Below are 24637 nucleotides of genomic sequence, written 5' to 3' on the forward strand. Positions count from 1 at the left end.
CCTTATCACCCATGCAACTGATGGGCACGTTTCTCTCCTCCTCCTCCTCCTCCTTCTGTACCATATGGATCTAATCGGCCAAAAGCTGGCCAGCTGGGACCTCCAACAGTCACCTGTGAGGGAGGAAGGGGGAGGGAGGCTCCGGCAGAAGGGACTGCTAGAGCCTCCTCCACTAAGCCAAGGCAGCCCCATCCTCCACACACAACTTTGCCTTCCCTCCAAGGAGAGGAGGAAGTGGAGGGGAGGGGAGGGGAGGCACGAGGCGGCTGAATGCAAGCGAGTGGACTTAAATGCCAAGGAGACAAAGGCTGCACCTGGTCCCCGTCCGTTCACGCACACCACCACAATACAGCACACATCTGTTCCTCTATCCTGCGCTCCCTCCTGACCTCCACACACACACACACACAAACACGCGTTGCACAGACAAGGGTCCCTGCAGCGACACACAACCACATCCACTTTTAAAACAGATAAACCAACAGTGCATGGTCTCTCTTGCTGTCAGATTGTTGTTATAACCTCACAGCTAGACGACAGTTTCAAGGACCTAAGTATTTTAGAGGCTTTTCGACGTGTGGATGGTGTCAAATTTCTGAAAAGCAGGAGACACGTGTCCCCTCTTTGCTGATTTCAATTAGCTTAATTTATATTATTGCTCTCTTGGGGCTGACACCTCCTCATACTGTTGAGGAGCCTCGATACAGGCTTTTCTTTTTATTTTCCCACTTATGCAGTCACCAAATCCTTTTTACAATACAGTTCACAATATAACAACTACATGTTACAAACCTATTTTCATCATTTAAAAATCAATTCCATTATTCTGTACTAAACCAAAAGAGGGTATTTAGGGACCAATTTTCCTCCCTTTTCAACCAAGGTTGAAGAGGGACTTTTATCATATTCATGACCATTTTTTCTATCTCCGTTTACAGCTTAAGTGACTTGATCACTTGCCATCCCTTTTGAAGACATTAAGGCCAAAATGTTGCCTGTGTATTTTCTCTGTAGCACCTTTAAAGATAGTTCAGGAGAGGTGAACAGGTACGGACAGGAATAAGAAATTAGTCTGCAAATTAGAGGCGCCAGAGGTAGAGAAGGGGGGATGCAAGTAGGGAGAGAAGGACGGAGGATGGGAGGGAGGGAATAACAAGGATAAAATACTGTTTTCATTTGGTTTCATCAGAAAGACAAGCATGGTTGTCAGACTCTGCACCAGGCTGTTTTTCTTGGCTCTCATTACCACCTTCCAGCCCCGTAGACTACATATTTGGACAAAACCCAATGTCAACACACTGCTCCTCACTCTGCTAGGGAGGGCAGGGATGGGGAGGTGGCAAGGTTGACAGTAAGGTGGAAAGCGAGAGAAAGATGTATACATAGACAGGGAGAGGAAAGTGGGAAAGAGGGAGACAGCTTTGAAAAGAAATGGGGAAAAGAAAAATGGAGGTGAAGGAAGGGCCAAAAGTCAGAAAACATGTATGTGACTTCCATGCACACATATGAGGAGGTACAGTGAATTGAATTCATCACATTTCCCTGAGACAGAATGATGGTGAGAGAAGCCCTCGCATAACCTCGTCAGTCAGTGAGATAATTACTAAAACACTGCTGTAATCCAGCATGCCACATAGTGAAAAAAGGGACCCAGGAATGGAAATGTACTTAGTGGCAGAGGGAGAGAAAAAACGAAAGTAGGGGACGGCAAGGCGGACAGACGTCGCCCATAAAATGTAAGAATGAGCCGTAAAAGAGGCAGAGTGATGTGATGCTGGAAGCAGAGGAGGGAGAGGAGGTTTGGCAGAGGCTGGATAGCAAAACGGACGGCATCCACGTGTACATGAGGTCAGACCGCAGGGGAAAGTGCTAGGAGAATATACTGGACGGGATTAGAAGTTAGTGACTTTGCAAACACTCCGAAGCCTTACAGTCAGAGATAATTCATCTCAGCTCGTTTCCCTGTTACTGCCTTGAGTTTGGATTCAAACCAATCAACAAGTACTGAAAGTTAATGAGCACCAATAGAGTTATAAAGTTGGACAAGTTATTTACAGCATCCAGGCGTAAAGGCTCTGTTCATTTTCTGCATAGACAATTTCAGGTAACTGGCAGTTGTGGCCGTTGAAACTTTCCCAGTTGAATCATCAGCACAGTGAGCGACTGTGTTAGTAAATGTCTGGTTGTTGATTAAAATGTCAAATGTACAAGCCTGTCTACAAATTAAAGATGTAAGGAGAATAATAAACTAGTCCTCCAAGGAGCATTTTGTTAAAAAAAACTGAGTGCTGCAGAAAGAGTTTACACTTTGTACAAACCTGCTGAAACATTCAGCATTTCAAATCAGTCCACTTTTGGATTTTTTGATCAGGAGTAACAATTAGGATATTGTAAAAAGAAACTTTGAAATAGGAATTTACATTGCTAAAACAATATTTCAGACACCAGCAGCTCCTCCTATTTTGCAGCTCTATTGCTATTATGATAATTACTTGGTCCTCTGTATGTTAAAATCAGTAAGTATACAGGTTTTATGTTCCTGAAGAAATTGTAAGAGACAACAAGAAGACCCATGGCTGGGCACTGTAGTGGTTAATTGATTTCTGTTGCAGGTTCAGTTGTCACTGGGTCAAATAGATGTGTTATTCAGAGTGACACAAACTTTAAACACAGACACACGCCTGCGTCACATAGCTGGGCCGCGGGGGATAGAGCTGGAAGTGGATGTGTGTCATCATGCCTGTGTGTGTGTGTGTGTGTGTTGGCCCCATCTACCAGGTGTTGGGTTCATCATTCAAGGACAGCTATCTCTGAAGTAACACACACACACACCTGTGAAATGGCCTGCCTGGGGCACATATACACACATCCACACAAATAACAACTGTGACATAACAGGGACAATTCAAATCTGTCAATCATGACCTCAAACCACAAAAGCAGACACACACACACATACGGAGACTCTCTCACACTAACTCCCCTTTTCTAAAGCCAGTAGATTATCTGCCTATCAGGTTACAACCCTTCTCACCTCTCCATAACTAATTGGTTAGCCTGCCTATCAATCATCATCAGGCTGGTGATTCTTTAAACCCAAGAACGCCAAGTGAAAAACTATCAGCTATAGTGGAATATATATATATATGGAAGCGCTGCAACATTTAAACAACGTTGTACTGTCCTTATTTTCTTTGTTCCCCCTCCACATTTCATCTCAGGATGGAAAAAATGAACTTAAAATAGACTTATAGAGCTCCCCTGACACACAGTGAAGATGTATATCATTGTGTGTGTCTGGAGGATTAAGACTGGGTGGCTCCTATACATTATAAACCCAGACAATCAACTTAAACTGAAGCTGGCAAAATAATGTTTTACCTCACCTCCTTACTTAGGGACACACACACACACACACACACACACACACACACATACACACACACTCTCTGAACTTGTGAGTTACAGTAGTCCATAAAACAAAATACGAGCCCTAGACATGAGAAAACAAAGTGAACATTAAGATTTGCTGGTTTCAGACCAGGTGTCAGAGGCCTTAACAGCCAAATGGCCTCGGCTCAGGTCCAACCAGATGTTGCTATCACCACGGGCCAGGCCAACTTTTTTGACTCAGTCTGGGAGAATGACTCAGGAGCTTCATAGTCTTCCAGTTATGGTTCATCTCATGACCTTTTTGAATGCATTTTAGGCATTTAATTGACATTTATCCAGAGTGACTTAGAGTGACAAAGCAGATAAGCGATCGGTCTCTTGACAGTAGACATGAATATTGATCGACGTACACTGGTTGCAGGGGTCTCCCTTGCCTCCCTGGTCCTCCACTACTTTATATTTTCTGTCATAGCCGTCACTTTTAGTTAAAAAGACAAGGTATATCAGGGTGTACCAAGTTCATGTTTCTCATATCAGGCTTTCAAAAACAATGTTGTGAAGCACAATGAAATGCACTGAGTCCATAAGCAAAGCTCAAGAAAAACTACACACATTTCTACTTACTGTTTTGTTGTAAAACAAAGACATCTGTATATCCCTTCCCCGAGCATGCACTACACGGATGACTAATCTGTCGCCCTCATGTTTTTGGGATGCACTGAATCAAAGCTGAGCTGTATGGTCCATAGAGTCCATAAACAGAGCTGTGGGCAGGCTTAGCCCAGCTGTATAAAAAGACCAGAGCTCAACAGCCGCTGAGAGAGACAGATAAGTAAAACAAAGAGGCCAGCTGTGCTCAAAAAACAATGAGGAGAATGAGACAGAGATAGCTGTGGTGAGTGTATGTTTGTGAATGTGTGGGCAGAGCGTGTTTTGATGAGACTGTGAGTGTTATCGTTGTGTATGCAAGCTGTATGGGTTTGAGTGCACATGTGTTTAAGAATACACTGTATTCTTTTGTAGATGTCTTGACAAAATATGCAAGGCTGCTTGATAGTGAGGTAGGAGTAAGTTGCGACATGAAATACTCTACTAGCAACAAAGTATCAATGTGAGTGTCTATGCAAAGTTTTAACAGCCAAGCAAATGATAATAGGCAACGGCAGTTTTATCTTTTGGTGTTGAAACTGTACCCATTTTTCTCCATGCTTTCTGAGAGGAGGATTGAAGGAAAGGGAACAGAAGAGAGAGAAAGAGTGAAAATAATGACTATGACAGACAGTTCATGGAGAGAGGCTGCACCACCCATTTCTTATCCACCCACACACCTAACAAAACAGGCACATACAAAGTTTTGCTATTGCAAGTTCTCTTGAGTATCAACTCTTGTCTTTTGGGTTTTGAATTGGAAAGCATTGCAGTCTTTCCAGAAAGTTACACAAATTTAAATGCATCCTATTGCTTCAGTTTTTCATTGGGGCTCATAAAAAGTCACCCTTCCTCTTGTCTATTTGTTCCTCCTTGGTTAGGTATTGGAAACCATAAATTTTCAGGCTCCATTACTTAATGTTTGTACTGTTGACATTCAAATGACTCAGTAAAATGTGAAACGTTAGCTAGTACTGCTGAACACACTGAGAATCAACATAGCTTAGCTGGTTCTAGGGAATTGTTTTGGTTATACGGTCTGCATATAGACTGCAGGTTGAGTCTCATTGCTTTCATCAACCTCACATTTAAAACTACATGCCAACAAGGTCAGTAAGGTCTTGTATAAGCCCAAAATGGCAGAGAGTTGAAGGGAAAAAAGGCTGATGAAGAAAGTTGAGCATCTAGAAAGCAAAATACACAGATGTTTTTCTGAAGAGTTGCTGACCCTAACCAGAGCTAAAAGCCTATTTTGGATGGTGAAATTACAATCTTTATGTAGCCACACACACATGTCTTGAGTGGGATGGTCACGTTAATTTGTGTCTTTTGGATGAGTAATAGGAAACTCTTTGCTTGTTGCTGTTAGCTGCTGTGTTTCTGTGAGAATGTTCTGGACTTATCCCAGCCCCCAAAAATGCGCTATGCAGCTATCAACAGAATCTACTGAAATGAAAACACACTTTACCACACAAATCTGACCATAGTCTCCCCAGTTACCATATTGCAGATATCATTAGTTTCATGTTTATGTCATTTATTGTTAATATGTTTAGGCAGCCAATTAATCTCAATTGAACACTTGAAGTCAGTTCAGGAATTCAATTGTGAGGTCATTTTACAGCCTTTAAACATGTTGCTGATACTCTTCCCTCTCAGACCACACCAGCCCAGTAAATAAAGGTCTTGTCTTGGGTCAGTGAGCGGGTCTCTCAGGCCAGCAAAGGGTCACTAGACCCCTGCAAGAGACCTCTGACTCATGCACTTAGCACAAGGAGAGGGGCTGCCATACAATGTCAGTGGGGTTGCAATAGGAGGGAGGGAATGAGCGCAGGTGGTTAGATGCTCATTGACACAGATATGCCTCTGCACACTCGCTAAAACACACACACACACACACAGCCATTTACACAGTCAGGAGACGTTTCCCGTGATGAAACAATCTTTCAGAGTGCTACTTGAAGTGACTGAGCGGTTTCTGTTGAGTAAATGGCCTAACACTTTATGTCCACACGCACACACACAAACACAAGAGCGAGTGCACACATTCACACACACAACCTCTCACTGATCCCCTGGGGCCAGATATCACAGTCCTCACCACTGGAACTAATAGAGCACTTCCTGCATCCAGTTCTTAAAGCAGCTGCTCCATTCTGTGTGTACGTGTCTGTGTTTGCGTGTGTGTAGAAAAAGGGGGCATTCTGTGGATGAATTCTTCGGATAATAGCATAGCGAGCAAGGTTCATGGTGGCCTGTTTCTCCATTTATTACTGCACTTTCAGTAGAGAGACTCACAGCTGGGAGTGGGAGGTCAAGAAGACAAAAGCTACAGAAAGCTATAAGACAAGCAATGTTGTACTTGAGCAGACAAAACGTCTACAGGACACCTGGTAGACACATGCACACGCTCTCACTTCCTTAGACACAACCATACATTTATCATGTGATTGAAAACCTCAAAGACAAAAACAATAACCTCACATCAGCAATGAATGAAGCTTAAATAATATTTCTGTATAAAACAATCCGAAACATCATGTCCTTGATCTCTGCACAAATACATATACAAACACACACACACACACACATACAGAACAGTGTCTGCTGTCAGGAGTGTGACAGTGTCCAGCAGACCAGACAGGGGTCTCTGGTTTGAGACTGTGCAGCCGACAGTTAGTTGCTCCTATCTCCCTGATGGACTGGCCTGGCCTGGTGTGACACTAGCCAGGTCTCTCTGCCTTTTCTCTGTCTGCTTCTCCCTCACACACCTCCTCCTCCTCCTTCACCTCCCTCCACATTCACCACATGCACAAAAACATCAGCACATTTTCTCCTGCCAGGTACTGTTGACAGGCAACTTGTGAAAAAAAGTTGTTCCATCACTGTGATTGGGGATGCTCGCTTAATACACAATGTCAATGGTATGACAACGTGACATTTGCACTACACTGGGATCCATATTCCCACTGATGACAGTGTTGTGTAACATGTCGGAACAGCATGAAAGACACACACAGCAGTTTCCCTCCTCTTCCCATATGTCTGGGATACTGTACAACAGATGCACACGTCTTATTTACCTAGTTTCTTCTGCTCTGTTTGCCATGTGGAAAAACTGATTACTATCTGAGTAAATGACAGCTGAGAGAGATAAATCCCACATGAAGCCGATCACATTGCTGGGTTTATTTATCCGGTTGAAGTAGCACTGTTTGACGCTCACATATATATCTTCTCTATGGAAAAAAGAAAATATATTTCACTGCATATTATGAGCATTCCAGGTACTTGCCAAAAATGGAAGCAGGAGAAACTTGAAAATTAAACATACTGCAGAAGTACCTTGTATAGAAAATCTCCTATTGCTACTGATTTTCTCAATGATGCCAAATATGGAAAGTCACCAGAGCATTTAGGGCAGAGTATTTATGATAGCGAGTGAGGGAGAGACAAAATTTGGACTATTTGCTCTGAGGGATTTTTCCTCAAAACTAAAAAACATATCAATCATAGTCAAGAAAACTACTAACTACATCTAAGCTTCAACAGTTTTCTTAAGCAATCAGAATTGTGTCCATATGACAGCAGACATTTGCTGTGCACTGCTAATAGAAGCAGGCAGAAAAATTCATCCGTTCTTCCCTCCTACCTCAGTAGACAAGGATGAAGAGATAAAAGGGAAAGGATCAGGCACCATCTGTACAGTACAGAGCAGCTCTGGGAATTAAGATGGAACACACACACAACGCATATAAATGCAGTTTGCAGAAGTAGGCATACACATTAACCCTAATAGAAATAAATGCACACTCTTTGCCGAAAACGCACTGAGAAAGACACAATTTCAGAGTGAAATCCACTCTTCTCTCCTACCTCCACTCTAGTAGAGTCCACTCTTCAGTCCTTTGAGAAAGTCAGCTGCAGTTGCAGGGTTTTGCTCTCTTATCCGTTCCTTTTTGTCTCTTTCTGTGACTCCACGCCTTCATATGTCAGGCATGTGTTTGCATTCCCACATATGTGAGCTCCAGTGTGGCAAAGGCCAGAGCCAGAGACACAGATGGCAGCCAGATGGAGACAGATAACCGAGTAGACCAGCGCAATGCTGCAGTACGCACACTCTCTCTCTCTCCTTAGTTTCTTTCTATGTTCTTTGCCGTTTTTCCCTCTCTCATGTGAAGCCCTCTCTCTACCACTCTCGCTCTCTGCTTCACTCAATCTGTGTCCGTTGTTGCACTTATTTCTGAATCTCTCTCTTGTCTTTCTCTCACTGAATTTGTGTCCTCTCTTGTGCTCGCTCTCTCAAGCTCTGAGCCTCCCACCCTCTCAATCTTTCTCTTTCGGCTCTAGCTCCTCCCCTATTTTCCCACACACTGTCCTCTCCTCTGTTTTCATGGGCCGGGTGCTCTGGCGACGTCACAACCCCCCACCCTCCCATACACCCCCACCCCCCCTCCTCCTCCCCACCTATTCCCCCATGGATCCTGGCCAATCATCCACTGCTGACTGGCTCTATTCAAACTGCATTCACCGGCAATGGACCCTGCAATTAACATAACTAATTGCTTTGGCACCTAAAGGCTAAACAAGACACCGTGCCAAGGGAGACAAAAGTGTGTGTGTGAGAGTGTGCATATGCATGTGTGTGTTTGAGAGGGTGTGGGTCCTTTGCAACCCCACTCCCTACCACACTCCCCTCTACGCCTTCAAGAGAAGTGGGGATCTCCCTTTAAAATGTTTTTATACTAACTACCCCCCCCCCCCTCTCCTTCAGGCTCTTTCATTGATGCCCTCTTTTGTCTCAGCTCTTTAATGCGCCTGGCTCAGCCCTGCCTCGCCAGCCAACCCATTGGGGGACACTTGAGGAGCATGAATGACTTATTCTTCTCTCCTCTTCTGCTCTCTTATCCTCTGCGCTCCATCTTCACTGAGTTAAACTTAAATCACTGTCTGATTTACGCCCAGCCTCGCACACAAGTGTTGCTGTAGGGACAATGCAGGTTAAGATAATGGAGCTTGGCTGGGACTGGGCAGCCGGCGTGCTTTATTCACTCCTGCCTATTATTCCACCAGTTTACTTCTAGAAAGTACAGAGGACGGTGCTAAGTTCATTCTAAGCCTGATTTAAATACGACATTAATCTGTTTTTAATTAGACAACTGACAATTGAGTGAACACGATCAACATGTGAGAATCCACAGGCACTTGGCTAAATAAACAAGCAAATGCTGTCAGAAAAATACAAACAATTCATTAGAGGAAGGTGCGGCCCCTTCTCTTTGCCCCCATACACTATCAAATACTTGCTCAAGGAGCGCACTGAATAACTTAAAGTGCAATCTGATCAAAATGGGTAAGAAATGTTTTTACTTTAAAGAATGCAGGTGAAATTCACACTACTAATCTGTGATATCTAATTGTTTCTAAACATAATCACAAAAGGATTTATGATTCATTATTATATTGCTATAGGTTGTCAAAAAATAGATTTGACTGCATAATCACCCGTAATAACCTCTATCTCCCCTCCTCTCTCCTTGTAGGCCTGCTCTATTCAGAGTGCATCTGGTCAGCCAGCAGGCTCAGAGGCAGGGCCAGGTGGCTGCGAGAGAGGGAGAGAGGGAGGGGGTGGAGGAAAGATGCAGAAATGAGGAAGGCCTCACATCTGAAGCTATATACTGTAATCCACAGAGCTATTGTGCTACAGTAGGTGATGAGCTGCTACTGACACTACTGATGGACGAAGTCTTGAGGCAGAACTAGAACAAAACCCAGGTGAAATGAGTGGCAGGTGACAGATAAGTGAGCGTGCTCGTTAATGTCCTTTGCCGTCTTCCATCATAGGCTGAAAACTCATTTCACTCGCCTCAAGGACAGCCCCTATATGCTGAATCATATTTAATTTTTTACCTTTTTAAATTTCAACTAAAATCTATGAGAACTTACAGGAATGACATGAAAAAGTGTCCATGTGAAAAAGAAATGCCACTCAGTGTCTCATTTAATATCTAATAAAAGTGCTATAATTTTAAAAGCAATATCATTTTGACCAAGGAATCCATTCACTGACAGTTTTTCCAAAAGTGTTGCAATCTATAATTTTGTGCGATCAGCTGTAATGTTTCACATTATGCTGTTTTAGAGCAAAACTTATCAGCTACATGATTAATGACCTGGACTGCAACTAACAAGTACTTACATTAGGATTTAATCTATAACACTTATTATTTTGAATAATCAGTGCATTGCTCAATTTAAATGATGTCAAATGCTGATTAACAGTCATCAAACTCATGTATTCAGTTGACAGAATGACAGGCAAAATAGAAAAGCAAGAAAACACCCAAATATGAGGATCTGCAAGACAGTATTTAATTACCAAAATTGTCAGTAATTAATTGTCTGTTGAATGACTGAATCCATGTGTCTGCTCAGTTCATCAGTTCAGCACTAAAAAACAATTAGCCACAGTAACTTGAATATGGGGAGACTTTTTCTCACAAGAAAACATCACTCCCATGATTCATCACTATCCCCATGTGCACTAGGGTGGAAATACACTCAAACTGAACAAGATCACACAACTGTCATCCAAATAGCAAATACGTATGTGCTTTTTAGAGCAGCTATGCAGTAATGTGAGAAGGTGTCATCATAGTGAGGAGAGACTATAAAGCAGAAAGAGTATACAGAAAATAAAATATTGGATTTACAGGTAGCAGACAAGTAGCCACATTTCTTTCCCTGTATATGATCATCAGAAATATGCTAATGACCGCCCTTGACGCAATAAAGTATGTGTGAAGTATACTGGCCTTACGTTTGTGCACTACTTCTTTCAAAATATTCCCAAACAAGTAGAGGGATGAAGTGATCTGTACTGCCTTAAACCTATTACTTTTGTAATGGAAAGTCAACATGCTGCATCTGTGCATGCTGTATGGCTTCCTTTTACTGTAGCTGCACAAGCGTCACGCAGCTGTTTGCCATTGTGTGCATGTGTGTGAGATGAAGAGTGAGAGAGAGAGAGAGAGAGAGAGAGAGAGAGAGAGAGAGAGAGAGAGAGAGAGAGAGAGGGAGCAACAGAACAAGAGAGTATGCAGCATCTGTTTCTGTTCACACGCTCCCTCTTCCACTTTTAGAAAAAGTAAACAGCATTTTTTTGGAAAGGACAAAAAATGGGGAGAGAAGAAGGAGGAGGAGAAGCGGGAATAGGGGATTTGAAGACTTGGTGATTGAGTAAACCAGATAGACTCACCAAAAGTCAGTACATCAGTCCTCCGCATATGCGTGTGTGCATTTAAACCACAGGATGTTTAAAAGGAAGGAATAAACGTCCAATATAGTGTGTGTATGCCTCCGTTTTCAAGCATTGCTTTTTCCACCTTGAAATTTAAGTAAGATTTAGTTTTGAATCTTTTTTTTTTTTTTTCATTACACAATGTCTTATATTTTATATTGACATCAGCAAACAAATTTGTAATTGACAACAAACTCAGTGGATGCATGTGCTTCTAGTGAAAACTGTTTTCTCAGGAGTCATTATCATGACAATAGATGCCGATGCAGCCGGCCTGTAGCTGCATGAAAGAAGCACACAGAAGTGGTGGATGTGGCGAGAATGGTAGACTGCATCTCTAAAAAGGGGACTGATGGTTAACCTCAATTTTACTAAATGGCTTTTTAACTCTGGATAGATGGGCTTTCACACCAACAATAGCAATACAGCAAAACAAAATCAAGGGGCTCTACTGGAGCAGGCATGTTGCAACAGGGTGCAGGTAAAAAGTACAAAATGCAAACCAGCAAGTTGAAAGGTTTAACAACATGCAAAGACACTCTTTGAAGCAGAATTGTACAACTCTCGAAAATTAAGTCTGTCCTCCATCTCCCAGCTGACAAGACGAGCAGCAAATCAGCATCAGTTCAAATTACGCACTGCAAGGTTTTTGGTATGCATGCTTGGCAATATTTAATAGGCTAATATAATACATGATGAATGACCACACAATCACAGATTTCTGCACCACAGTAAAAGTGGAGCCATAACTTTTTGCCACATTATGCTGTTTTGTTTTGTTTTTTGAGTGCTCCCCATCCCGTCTCCTAGAAATTAAGTTTATACTTTATTATGTTGACAGCAAATATGTTTTGCTAGCAACATAATGTTGGATGAATAACATTTTCTAGGAGACAGGGTTGGCCCTCAATTCTGCAATGGGGCCCTCGCTCTTCTACTGTAATGGGTCCAGTGAATAGGGAACCCTGCAGTTTTGTCCGATAAAACTTTTCCGTTTTCAAAGTTCACATATCAAACTGGGTTGGGAACCCCCCCTCACTGAATTTTATACACATGATCCCGATCTTGTCCCACTTGATGCTTGATAAGTTTATCAACAATCCTCTAGTGTGGTGATAGTCAAGAAATTAGGAGGGTGAGAGTGAGATATCCTCTTACAAAACAAGGTCTGCTTGGCAAAATGCCTCATGAGCATTGCTTGTTGTTGCTGGAATCACATTCATTTTCATCAGGCAATACAACACGCACATGGTGAAAACATTTTCCCAACACTCACTGAGGAGTTTGAAAGGGTAATCTGAGAAATGGGATTTAACTGGGAAAGTAGCTGCCAAATAAGTTTGAAATGATGACAGAGATTTTCATAAGCTATAAAAAAAACAACTATCATGCCTCTTTGTGTGTGTTTTTTTTATACCAGCCACAGCTTCCTATAATCAGATGCTTCCCACTTCACACTGTGTTGATCAATCTTTGTGAGATTTTATGTGCATGTGTGAAGTGAATGCGGACTTACCAAGCTTGTCTATCATCATACAGTGTGGAAAGTGAGCCAGAACATCTCATTCTCTGGCCTGATTCCCGCCAGCCTCGACTTCACTGGCCAGCAGATCTCTATAGGGCCCTGACACAACAAGCTGACCTGAGAAAACTAGCAAAGATAAAGGCAGACTTTCTTTGTATCACCTTAAACACACCACAAAGATAAATGACGGCCAGATGACCGCTACTATATATGAACGCTCTGCACCCACAAGTGAGAAAGAAACTAGTCAGTCAAAAAAAAAAAAAAAAAAAAACTACAAACAAAAAAACAAGCTACAATTTTAACATCTCTGCAAATATGTTTAAAGAGTATAGAAATAAATATTGAGAATGTTTATGATTAAAGGTTGCAACTTGCACAGTAAAATTTGGTTTTGCGTCGCCCTTGGCATTGTCAGCCTGTGATCTTTTGCTTGCGGAAGATGAATTGAGAAGTTGAAACATAAGGAGAAACCACACCAAATGGGTTAAATCACTGGTTTGCTATAGCCAATCAGAATTCACACATAAATTTCCACCGCCAACGGACGCTCAAAAATGGCCAAAGAATGTTGGTTTAGTGTGTAAGAGCCCTTTATAAAATGGTCTCATGGTCTCTCTCTCTCTCTGTCTTTCTTGCTATCTGATAAAAATGTCTCTTTTGGTTAATTATTCATGTTGTTGCTATTTTTTCCCATCAAACCTCATTATTGCTGCCCCTCTGTCTCTCTAACCATCTTACCAGCATGGTACCCCTCCCTCTCTCCTTCCCCCTTTTCCCTCCATCTCATCACTGTTCAGATCCCTGATGCTGGCTAATCTGATGCAGCCATAGATTTCCCTGTCTGATCTTGCACGACCATATTTTCCATTACATCCTCCACAGCATATTTATCTAATAGGGACACGTCATTTTCCAGGTCCATGTCTGTCTGGAGGACCGATTACTGTAAAAAAAAAAAAAAAAAAAAAAACAGAGATTAAACAAGATGCTTCTCGGTAATAATTAAGGGTAAAGTGAGGGGGAGAGGCTTTTTTCTCTTTGCTTCTGCAGGATCAGATAAATGAAAGGTCATGTGAATAAAAACATATTACTATATGTGTTTGTTCTGGTATCGAAGGATGGCACTGGAGGGAAGAGATTCCCAGAACATCACCCTCCCATACATACACACACATACACTCACTTTTACTTCTACTTCATCAGCTTTAAATACCAAAGAAACAGAAAAAAAAAACATTCAAATCTATTCTTCTTTCTCCACTTCTAGTTAAATAGTAGTTGGAAAACCACAAAATGGTTCTGGTAAGGGGTGTGGCTGAATGGATAAACAATTTTACAAACATGCCAGATGACATAGTTTACTCCTCTTAGCTTTGAGGGCAAAGATTCTTATTCTGTGCCTCTTCCTGTTATCACTCACAATGCACTTAAATATAGCCAAATGTGGATGTTGTATTGAGATATCTGCATCTGTGGTCAGACTTCACAATTTTAAAGTTTGATTGACTGCATCTGAGCGGCAGCTCAGGATTTATCATTTGACTTGGCTAGCAAGTAGCATATATAGCATTCCATCAAATTACTTTTTACACCCTTGTCATCTACCTTAAAATATAAACAGAAAAACAGTGTTGGAGACAACAGAAAGTTTGCCGCTTAGGGGCAATCCACATCGCTAACTACTTTTGAAGTGCTGCTAGCAAATTTGACGTCACAGAACAGATATACCTCCATTTCTACAAATGTAGTAGTCCCAACTGATTCTGATGCCACTGATGGTCCTTTTTTCCAGCACATTTAGAGAAGCAACCATTTGAGTCATATGTCTTGTCTACATGTAGTGAAATTTTGTCTACAATGAAATGAATCAATAAAAAAAATAATGCTGTTTTATTCCAGCATACTTCTCATGGAGCAAACTACTTTTGTCAATTGAATTTATTCAACTAATTATTAAATAATGTGAGGACAGCTGGTTCTGAGGACAGTGTGTTGTTGTTGGTGTGAAAGATAGAAGCTTTAATAGAGCTACTGTCCTGCGCCTGCAGTGAATTTTGAATAAAATATTTACAAAGTCAGTATTTTGAATATTTTACAACCTGTATTGTTTCATCAGCTAGCTGTCATTGTCTTCTCCTCTGTCTTTTTTCTGGTGCATTGCTACATTTCTTGGCACATTACTGCCACTAAAAGCACTAAGTGCATTCGCATCCTCATATGAATGCTGAAATACAAAACAAACAAACTTGTCAAATCATTGCTCCATAGCAACACCAGTGGTCAAAAACTTCACAGCATACCTTTAACATTGCGGACAGGCAGAAGTATGTCAGCCATGTGCAGCCTTTAATAGAGCAAACAGACTAACGTTTGCTGTCCCTGATCTGAGAAGCACCTGATTCAGCTGCATATTGCTGGAAGATGCACGGAGAACCCGTTTTTACTTATGAAGTGCTGGTATTGTCAATTGTATCTACCGTGGAGACCTTTTTTTGAGAAAACATATGTTTTTGTTGGTAAAAAAAATGCTGAATTCATTTGGATGAAAGACCAAAAAGAAGGAAAAACGTTTAAAATCATCTGCATTAGTTTGTAGATGGTCTCAATTCAAAACATTGATTCCCTTGTGGCTCGTTCACAGCTCATCCCAAAGACATTGAAAACAAATGGGTGGCTGGTCAGGGGGGTCCCACAGTGCCCTGACACAAAACAACCACTGCCTGGTACTTTACCCCCTCCTGACATCCCACTAGCCTGAACACGCCTCTCCCCTCCTCTCTTTCCCCACAGTCCACCAACCCACCCTCGCCCCCCCTCTGTCCTTCCATTCCACGACCATTGTGCCCTCCTTTTCAGACATCCTCATATCACCCATAACAAATGGGCCCCGCATTTTGCTCTCTCTCTCTCCTCCCCCTCCTTTCTCTTATTTTCTCTCTCTCATACTCTCTCTCTTTCTCTCCTTCACTCGCGGTGCCGATGAAAGGCAGGCATTGAGCCGGCAGTGGCATTCCAAAACCTCAGGCCTCGGCTCCAGTGTGTCTGGCTATTCAACACTGCTGGGAGCCATTAGTTTAAGTAAGGCCTGACCCGCCTACTCACCCACAGAAAACCCTCAGATCTCCTATTACACTCTGCACACAGAGGGGAGACACACGGCTGCTCTTCGGGTGCAACGTGTGCGTATGTGTGCAAATACAAGACAGAGACAAATAAGAGATGAGTAAATATAAGAAGCACGGGTATGATAGAGAGAGAGAGAAATGCATGCACGAGTGTGTGTTTATGAGTGAAAGGGGAAAGTGAGTGAGAAAAGTGCTTGTATGCTGGTATGAGAGAGACAGACTGAGAGAGTGGCTGCATGTGTGCTTAAAATTTATGAGCGGTGGGTCACACGCTCACTTGGCTGCATCTTCCGAAAGTTTCCACACAGGGAGGCCAAGTGCGTAGCCAGACGCCAAACCCTTCTCACCAATAACTCCCCTTAAACGATATTCAACAACCACGCACTTTTCGCAGTCTCTCCAGCCGCTCTCTTGTTTAACTTATGTACCAGATATGCTGTCAGGGATATCCATCTATGGCACTTATAGTTAAAACCTTAAATGCAGCAATTTTGCTAATTGGAAAATGATACCATGGACCAAAACTTGCTCCGTGTTGCTAGCCTTACCCCAATTGTCGGCACATAAACATGAATAGCTCTCATAAACAACTCCATGTTTGGGAGAAGTTGTGTGTTAAAAGAGCGTGGGCTCTCTAACACGTGGACAGGCCCACACACAGACCTAACACATACAGTGAGCAAGTCTACGCACTTCTTCGTGCATTGGACATTCCTCTCAGTACAAGAGGCATTCTTTTGTTCACAGCTGGCCAGTATACGATTTGTGACATTGGCACCTTTTTTTTAAAGGAAACCCTTAATTAGGGCTAAAATCTGAAATGTATCAATCACATCATTTATAGGTCTTTGTAACGGTTGTCACATCGTAAAGACAAAGTGAAACCTTTATGCTGTAACTGTACTGTAACATGTTCATTTTTTCCCCAGTGTTAGGATATTAGATAATTAAGTTATAAAAAGAATAATTAGATAATAAGAAAAATTTGTACTGGCGGTTTAATGAATCATTTTAAGTGTAAACATGAATTAAAAGCCAAATAATTGATATCAATAGTGGGGCAAAAGTCACAACACTGGTGGGAAAATGCTCAAATTTAAGAAAGAATGGTCAAAATCAAAGCAACAGAGACTAACTAGAACACTGGATCCTACATTTCTCATAATGCAACATAACCGTGTCTTTCATTAGATCCTCCATTCCTCCTTAATGCCCAATTCTTATGATCCCCCACATTTCTAGGTTGTAATGCAGACTGATAAGAATTTTAGGGTTAAACCTGCAGCGCAGAACTTTTACATATAAATAAATGTCCGTTACATTCAGGCTCTTGCCAAATGAGTTCACACAATGCTGATTAAGCCTATCACTGCCAGATAAATCTCTCTGTATTTCCCAGTATATCTGAGTTTTTAAATCTCATGTTGGGTGCAACATTCCCATGTTGGTCGTCTGGCCATTAATCGTCCAGCTTTCCTAGACTTTCCAACTGTTATCGGACCAAATGGATCAAATTCTGACAGTGGAACAAGTCACTCAAAACAATTTATCCACCGTTTTACAGCCGCAACAGGAGGTTACGGCCCGTGGTGTACTGGTCATCGGGAGTACTGGGACAAATCCCAGTGGGCCGGTGGACTGTCAAAAAATACATTTTTGGGCCGTTGGACCATCAAAACAAATCCATTTTAACCAGCGTTCTCTGCGTCCCTGTCATTCGGGGTGCACATGAGAGCGTGCTGCATTCCTGTGTCAGGCAATCACAGTTGAGCGCCCCCTTTACTCTCACTGCCAGAGGGGGGAGACAAAAGTCCCACACTCTTTAAGACATAGCCGAAATAACCCTGATGACATCATCTGGGATATTTTTTAAACTTTGGACAACTCCCTCAAGAGCCACAGAGGACATCATCCGGTTGTTTTTACAGGCTAAGTAGTACTCCTCATGAGGTGTAAACTGAACTGCATGTGTAAAATTGGCATGGTGCGCCTTTAATGTATCTTAGTTATCATAGTAATGTATCACAGTCATGGACAAAAAGTATGAAGCAAAACAATCTATACTGACAGAACTAAAAAATTCCCTTTGTTTTTATGATAAAATGAAAATGTTATCATAAAAACAAATACCACTTGTAGTAGAACAGATTATATCTGATTTAGTGATTAGTGGGTGCAATAAAATTACCCTTGAAAGAGAGGAGCCAGAAAAAGAGTAATGTAAGACATTACCATTAATATTGCTTTCTATTTTCAATATAATAACAATAATAAATATACTTACATGCAGTGTCAAAAACTCCCACTCTTGTCAAAACCAACACTGAGCTGCTCCAATTCAATGCACTTAACTAGCAAATAAGAAAGGGAAAGTTGTGTTCACTGAAAAGCAGGCAATGACAACACCACCTACAATTTAATGTTACTTTATACTATGTGTACTTATGCCTGATGTGTGAAGCTTCCTGCTACCAGCAGTTGATTATAAACCATTCCATTCCATCTTACTTTTTTTCTCTCCCCAAGGCTGAAGGAGCAGCTGTGTTGTTCTCTTCCCTGGCGATTGCCACACCTGTGATCTGCAGGTGGTTCATCTGGCAGCGGAGCCGGGAACACCTGGCCAGGCAGAGATAGAGCCTCCAGGCTTTACTCCCTGTGTGTGTTCGTGTGTGCGTGTAATAGTTTTGGGGATTTCTGAAGGGCTCAATTAAAGCTGAGAGAAGATAACGGCTGGCTTTGGTCACACACACACATACACAGGCATGTGTTGGCATTAAGCCTCAGGGATGTTTGGACTTGTCAATGTTGCAATACAATCCTCAGTCTGTGTGTTTGTGTGTGTGTGTGTGTGTGTGTGTGTGTGTGTGTGTGTGCGTGTGTGAGTGTGAAATGGAGAAGGGGGTGTATTTACAGTTTTACATGTTCTGGTTCTTTTTCATTTCAAGACATAACAATCCAAACTAAACCTCTTCCTGTCTCTCCCATTGTGTCTTCTTAAGTTTTGCAGACCAAATCATGAAAATCTCTCCTACGAACGGAACAACAGGGCACCGTGGCAGCACCTGCTTTGTTGTTACTTTGTGAACCTACCACAAGTATGACATCTTGCTACAGTTCTCTGCTAGGACAAACAAGCAAAGACAACAAGCAGAGACACCAGCTGAGGACAAGACACATAAACAACAGCACCCAGAACACATTCCACCCTTGGAGCAAGAGCAGACAGAATGTTATGCACGTTTATGTGTGTGTGTAGCAAGAGAGCAGGTCCTGTTCTCTGACAGCAGAAGGCCCAGCAGGAGTGAAATCAGAGAAGGGACAGATGAGGTGAACTTGACAAAAGTCATAAATCTCACGACTGACACGTGGAGAGAAGAGCTCGGGAGTGAGATTGGCTTAGACTAAGATCCTCTGTCACATTCACTGTGTGTGTGTGTGTGTGTGTGTGTGTGTGTGTGTGTGTGTGTGTGTGTGTGTGTGTGTGTGCCAAGGCCACACATTATCTTTATCATTGTCTTGTCAGGATGTGAGGCAGTGATTATTTGGGTCAGAGACATTGCTGGATATGCTTGCTGTTGGAACAATAGTAAGCATAACATGTGTTTCAGCTGATAATTGATGATAGTAATGCTATAAAACATTGTGTTGAGTGTCTCTTCAAAATACAGAAACACTGACACAGTAAGCAGTGAGTGACATCTTATAAAATCTTCAGCAAAAACATGTGAAAATAAAATGTGTAGGAAAAAAATGGAAATGAATACAGCAATAAAAGTGTGTTATTATATTCTATTCTCTATGTGAGAAGTCTCACTTCATGGTTTGATAAGTATATCAAACCATGAAGTGAGACTTCTCATACAGAGAATACAGTCCTCAATAAAAACTCAAATGCAGCTGGATGTCAGCTTTCCTCTGGGCGATGACAGGCCAGCTGCAGTTGGACAGCATGGTGGCCAAGACAGACTGGTGGGGATAGAGAGAAGGATATGGGTAGACAAATGGAGACAGAAAAGGAACAGTGACTGAGAGGCAGGGAGAGGATGGAGGGAAGGAAGAAGAGGGAACAAAGAAGGATGGACGGAGGGAGTCCGAATGTGAGACAGAAACAGGAGGTGAGAAAGAAGCGTTGAAGTAACCCTGGAAGGCGTGGAGAAAAGGGGGAACCAATGCTAACTCCTCTTTGTCTGAGCCAAGTGGGAAATGATGGAAGGGGGGTGAAAGGCATGAGGACTGCGAACAAGGGGACAGGGGCATTAAAAAAGCATAATATGGCGATAAGTTCCTTTCACTTGACCACTCCGATTCTCCCAGTGACTGGGCCTCCTTGTTCCCAGCCAGTGTCTCTCCACTTAAAGTAGAAGAGTGAATAAATGCCTGCGCACAATCATGGGCCCTGCATCCCGCCAACCTGATAAAGGATATTTGTTTCCATGATGATTTAAATGAAACACTTTTAACAGATGAACACACAAAAGAAGCTTTAATCCGTTTTGGTTGAATGTTTCAAAAGCCATATGACAAATATGCTAAACCATTCTGAAACGCTGCGAGCCGCCTTTTGGAATAGTCAAATGTGTCAAAGCGATGTTTACGCTGCCTTGTGACACCTGAATACAGAGGTCATGGCAGTGGCTGGCAATATAACAAAATGACAGTGTTAACAACGCTCGGGAGCCGAGCTGAGACCTGCAATCAAGAGGGAAAAGCACAGGCCTGGGTTATCTTTCAGATGCGGAGAAGTGATGTTTTGTCAGGGGTAGGCAAGCACGGACACTCTAATAGCCCTCGTCTCCTATACGGCTGGTATTTCTGAGGATTGTTATTGGCGGGTGATCCTCGGCGCAAGATCACATCTGGATCCTATCCTCCCAGCCGCTCCGTGCAGTGCCGCACAGCAACAAGAAACAGCTGTGCAAAACTGGCTTCAATTAGCCTCACATTCTCTCTGACAGTTAATCCCTTTCTACTCTCTTCTGTCACTGTTTTTTTCCCCTTTAACTGTTCGGTCACTCCTGTCTTTCTTTTTTTTTTAAGCTTTGCTTCAGGTTGCCACACTGTCTGAAGTAATAGACAGGGGAACACAGTGTGCTGAATTGGAAACAGACCTCGGGACTGAGAGCTCAGAGGTCTCACGAAACACAGAACATGACAAATCCTATCTGCGTGAAAAGACTGATGATGCTGTTTGCAGTGGTTTGAGATTCAACACAAGGGAACTTGATAATAGGCTGCAGAGATGAATTATTTTCATTGGGTAGTAAACGTTTCATTACAATTAGGGTTCATTTAAATCTTTGACTACAATTTTCACAGCATGTGATCCTTAACAGTAGATATGTGACAAATGCAATTAAAGTCTGGTTAAATTGTCATTTCATCAAATATTATTACTTAAACAGACGATATCAGATTCTTTGTTGTGGTTCTCACATTTGGAGCACTGGGCAACAAAATGACCCCATAAATTCAGTCTTTATACATTTTTTTTCCCACTGAAACCACACTTTGCAAACACTTAAGTGTGATCCAGCGGAACAGCGCACTGAATAAAATGTCGCCACTCATGAGTCATTAATCAAACTCTGCTCAACTCAAATCAATTCCACTGCACAGCATCTTGACTCAGCTAACTGCACCAGGGAATCCAGCTCAGATTGGTCCTGTGATAGGAAATGGGAGCCAGATTTGAGGTAAGGGAGCCGATCTGATGGGCCTGATGAGCAAATCTGGAAGTTTCTGCAGTCATTGTAGCCCTGGGGCCCGAGTAAAACACTAACAGGTGGTAGTGCTGGTGGAAAAGACCCACGCAGAGACCAGAGGGAGAGAGAGGGATACTGGGCTCACAGCCTGACACACACAAACACACACCCAAGCACACGCATTGTGCAAAAACACAGCCAACCCCATTCATGACACATACAAACACACAGAAACAAGCACTTGCAGAACACAGAAAACAGACAAAAAGCATGCAAACTTGATGTACCAATGCGCACAATATATATACCTACAACACAAACACAGACTCATTCTCAGACACAAACACATGAATACAAACAGCCTACAGAGACTAGAACCATTGGAGGGGTGACTCAGAAAAGATCTGCAGGCACCTCTTTCTACCTCCAGCATAGGCAAATTCTCCCACATGGCAAAACACAAAGGGCCCACGTCTGGCAACACTAACAGCCGACTCAAGCCAAAACCAATTAGGTCTCTAATGCAAACCTGCAGGGCCCCTTTGTCGTTTATTTCCCCTTTTAATGTCAGAGGATTGGAATCTGACTCTGTAACCCACCCCAAAGAAAAGAAGGGAAAAGGCATAAGGGAAAATTATCGGGGCTTCCAAATTATCCACATGTTTTCAAGTAGAGCTAATTGAATCAAGAGAGTATGGAAATGATTGACTAGTGTGAGCGATGTTGAGCCTACATGCTCTTTAACACATTTTCTCCGAGTGTACACACAGCATCCCCAGCTTCCCAGAAGGCTATTTAGCTTTCTGCATAACATCAAATTACTACAACGAAACAACAATTATGGTAAAACAGAAGAATACGCGTATTTTATTTTTTTGTGTGTGTTGTAGTTGGAACCAAATTTTCCAAAACAGGGATAACTCCAAAACCCTGAATCCATCATGTTTATAGTTTCATATTACAGTACACACTCTGCTGCTCCCTGGTGGCCACTGTAACACCATCATCATCATCATTATCGTCACCACCACAACATCACCATTACAGTCATGTCTTTGTCATGCGATTATTTGTTACTCTGTGGTGAAAAGGGAGACCAATTGGAGTCCTCGGGGGAGTCACAGTGACACATGAGAGCCTACAGTCATGCCCTCAGGCCCCGCTGACCCTGCTGGCAGTACAGGACTGTACTATTGACCCCTGATGTAAAGCAGGCATAAACCGCAGGCACAGAGGGAAAAACCTCCGCTTGGCATCAAGCAGCAGCTCCAGCCTGGTTTCACACCGCCTGGTGTTTTTGTCTTGAAAAGCTGTAAACTCCAGATGGTGGAAAGAGAAAAAAAAACTTTGCCTGGTGGATTAAGGACTCCAAATCCTCCACTGAAAAGACACATAGACCGAAAAGCTGCTATTCAATCAAATGGGAGCATAATAGCTGTCTTGTGGGGGCTATATAAGGGATAATGCATCCAATAGAGTATGTGTTATGCATAGTTTATTCTCACTCTTTAATGGACCCTAATGAGCGTAAGATCTCAGCAGACAAAGGGATGACTGGGTTTTTGTTTGGTCATTAAAATGATTTGATATGATCTGAAGTAACACATTCAAACGTCTTTTCTGAATACTTCTCCCTCTCTGTGGGGGAGGAATCTGAAAATAATGGAGTGGTTTTCTTTTCTGTCCATATCAAATTATGTAGAGAGCCTAATTTTCCTATATTTTCATTACCTGGCAAAGGCAGCCTCTTCAGCTGAGATTCTGCTCCCTCATTATGTAAAACATAAAAATGAGACCATAAGGACATTTGGAGCATTTGTTACGGGTCTGCATCATAGTGTGCAGGTGCAAATCTATACATACCTGTGGATAAATGATGTCAGGTAACTCAGGTGTGACGCTTCTTTTCACTCATTATGTTAAACATGAGTTAAAATCTACTTACAGTTTAAAGCACTCGGCATTCCGACCATGCTCCTCGTTTTTTTAAATTTTTTTCCTCCTCCTTGGCAGAATGATGATATTTCGATCAGTCTTGTAAAGTTCAAGTCCTTCGATTTCTGTTCGGCAGGGTCTTTACTGAATGTAAACACTTTAAAAGCACCTTTACATCACTAAAACAGACTGAAAAAAAGAGACTGCAGGAGACGATCGATCCCGTTCAACAAGAGGCATCAAATATCGAAAATCTAGCGCAACAGAAAATATTTGAGTGGGCGGTACTAATTGTAAGCATTTAACCAGAAAGCCAGTAACGCTCCGTTACAGCAGGGAAACGGTGTCTCAGTAATGATTAACTCGGAGCGGCAACAATAGGACACCAAAGCTCAGCTCACATAATCCTCACAGCAGACACACTTCCATTGCCTTGAGCAAAGTCGTTTATGACCTCGACTTGTTGGTGTATTGATTTTGTTTTTCATAGCCGAAGTCTACAGCCTGGAATGCCTCTACAAATTGTCATTGAAACAAGGAAGGATAGTGGGAGCCTGGTCAAACAAAAATGATTGATTGTATTTGATAAATGGCCACCATAATTGATTCATTTTTTGTTGTAATTGAAACGGGTGAACAAAATAAACATGTATGAGGTTAAAAATAAATGTTGAATATTCACTGTGTCATCTGTTGAGCCTCATGACACCAAGCCAGAACTCTCCAGACACAAAAACCTAGAATGTTAGACTGTATCTGGACCCCATCCAGAGTCTCTCTCTGTCATTCTTCTTTACAAGCATAATATTTGGATGCTGGCTGAGAGAGCTGTGAGCCATAGCACCCCCAACACACACACACACACACACACACACACACACACACACACACACACACACACACACACACATATATACAACCACCATCATCTTTCCATCCCCCCCCCCCCCCCCCCCCCCTACAGCCACCCACATATGCCACACGCTCCTGTCCACCCCCTACTTCC

The 24637-nt window shown here is 42.3% G+C and overlaps 1 protein-coding gene across 7 annotated transcripts in view; it reads right to left on the reverse strand.

The window, feature by feature from the left end:
- Window positions 1-23857, reverse strand: part of cbfa2t2 (CBFA2/RUNX1 partner transcriptional co-repressor 2) — a 39778-nt gene extending 15921 nt beyond the window's left edge. Inside the window, exons 1-3 of one of the 7 annotated variants that reach the window (XM_067586800.1) lie at window positions 18437-18509; window positions 18279-18345; window positions 12858-12992 (exon numbers count right to left, since the gene is read on the reverse strand). In XM_067586800.1, the coding sequence (XP_067442901.1) occupies window positions 12858-12876 (19 nt within the window). In that variant the 5' untranslated portion in view covers window positions 12877-12992; window positions 18279-18345; window positions 18437-18509. Of the gene's footprint in view, window positions 1-7917; window positions 8365-12857; window positions 12993-18278; window positions 18346-18436; window positions 18700-23641 lie in introns of those variants that run through there. The other 6 variants (XM_067586804.1, XM_067586802.1, XM_067586799.1 and 3 more) reach the window with 6 other exon arrangements.
- Between the last annotated feature and the right edge of the window lie 780 nt (window positions 23858-24637).

This window comes from Thunnus thynnus, chromosome 4 (assembly GCF_963924715.1).
Source record: "Thunnus thynnus chromosome 4, fThuThy2.1, whole genome shotgun sequence".
Classification (NCBI taxonomy): Eukaryota; Metazoa; Chordata; class Actinopteri; order Scombriformes; family Scombridae; genus Thunnus; species Thunnus thynnus.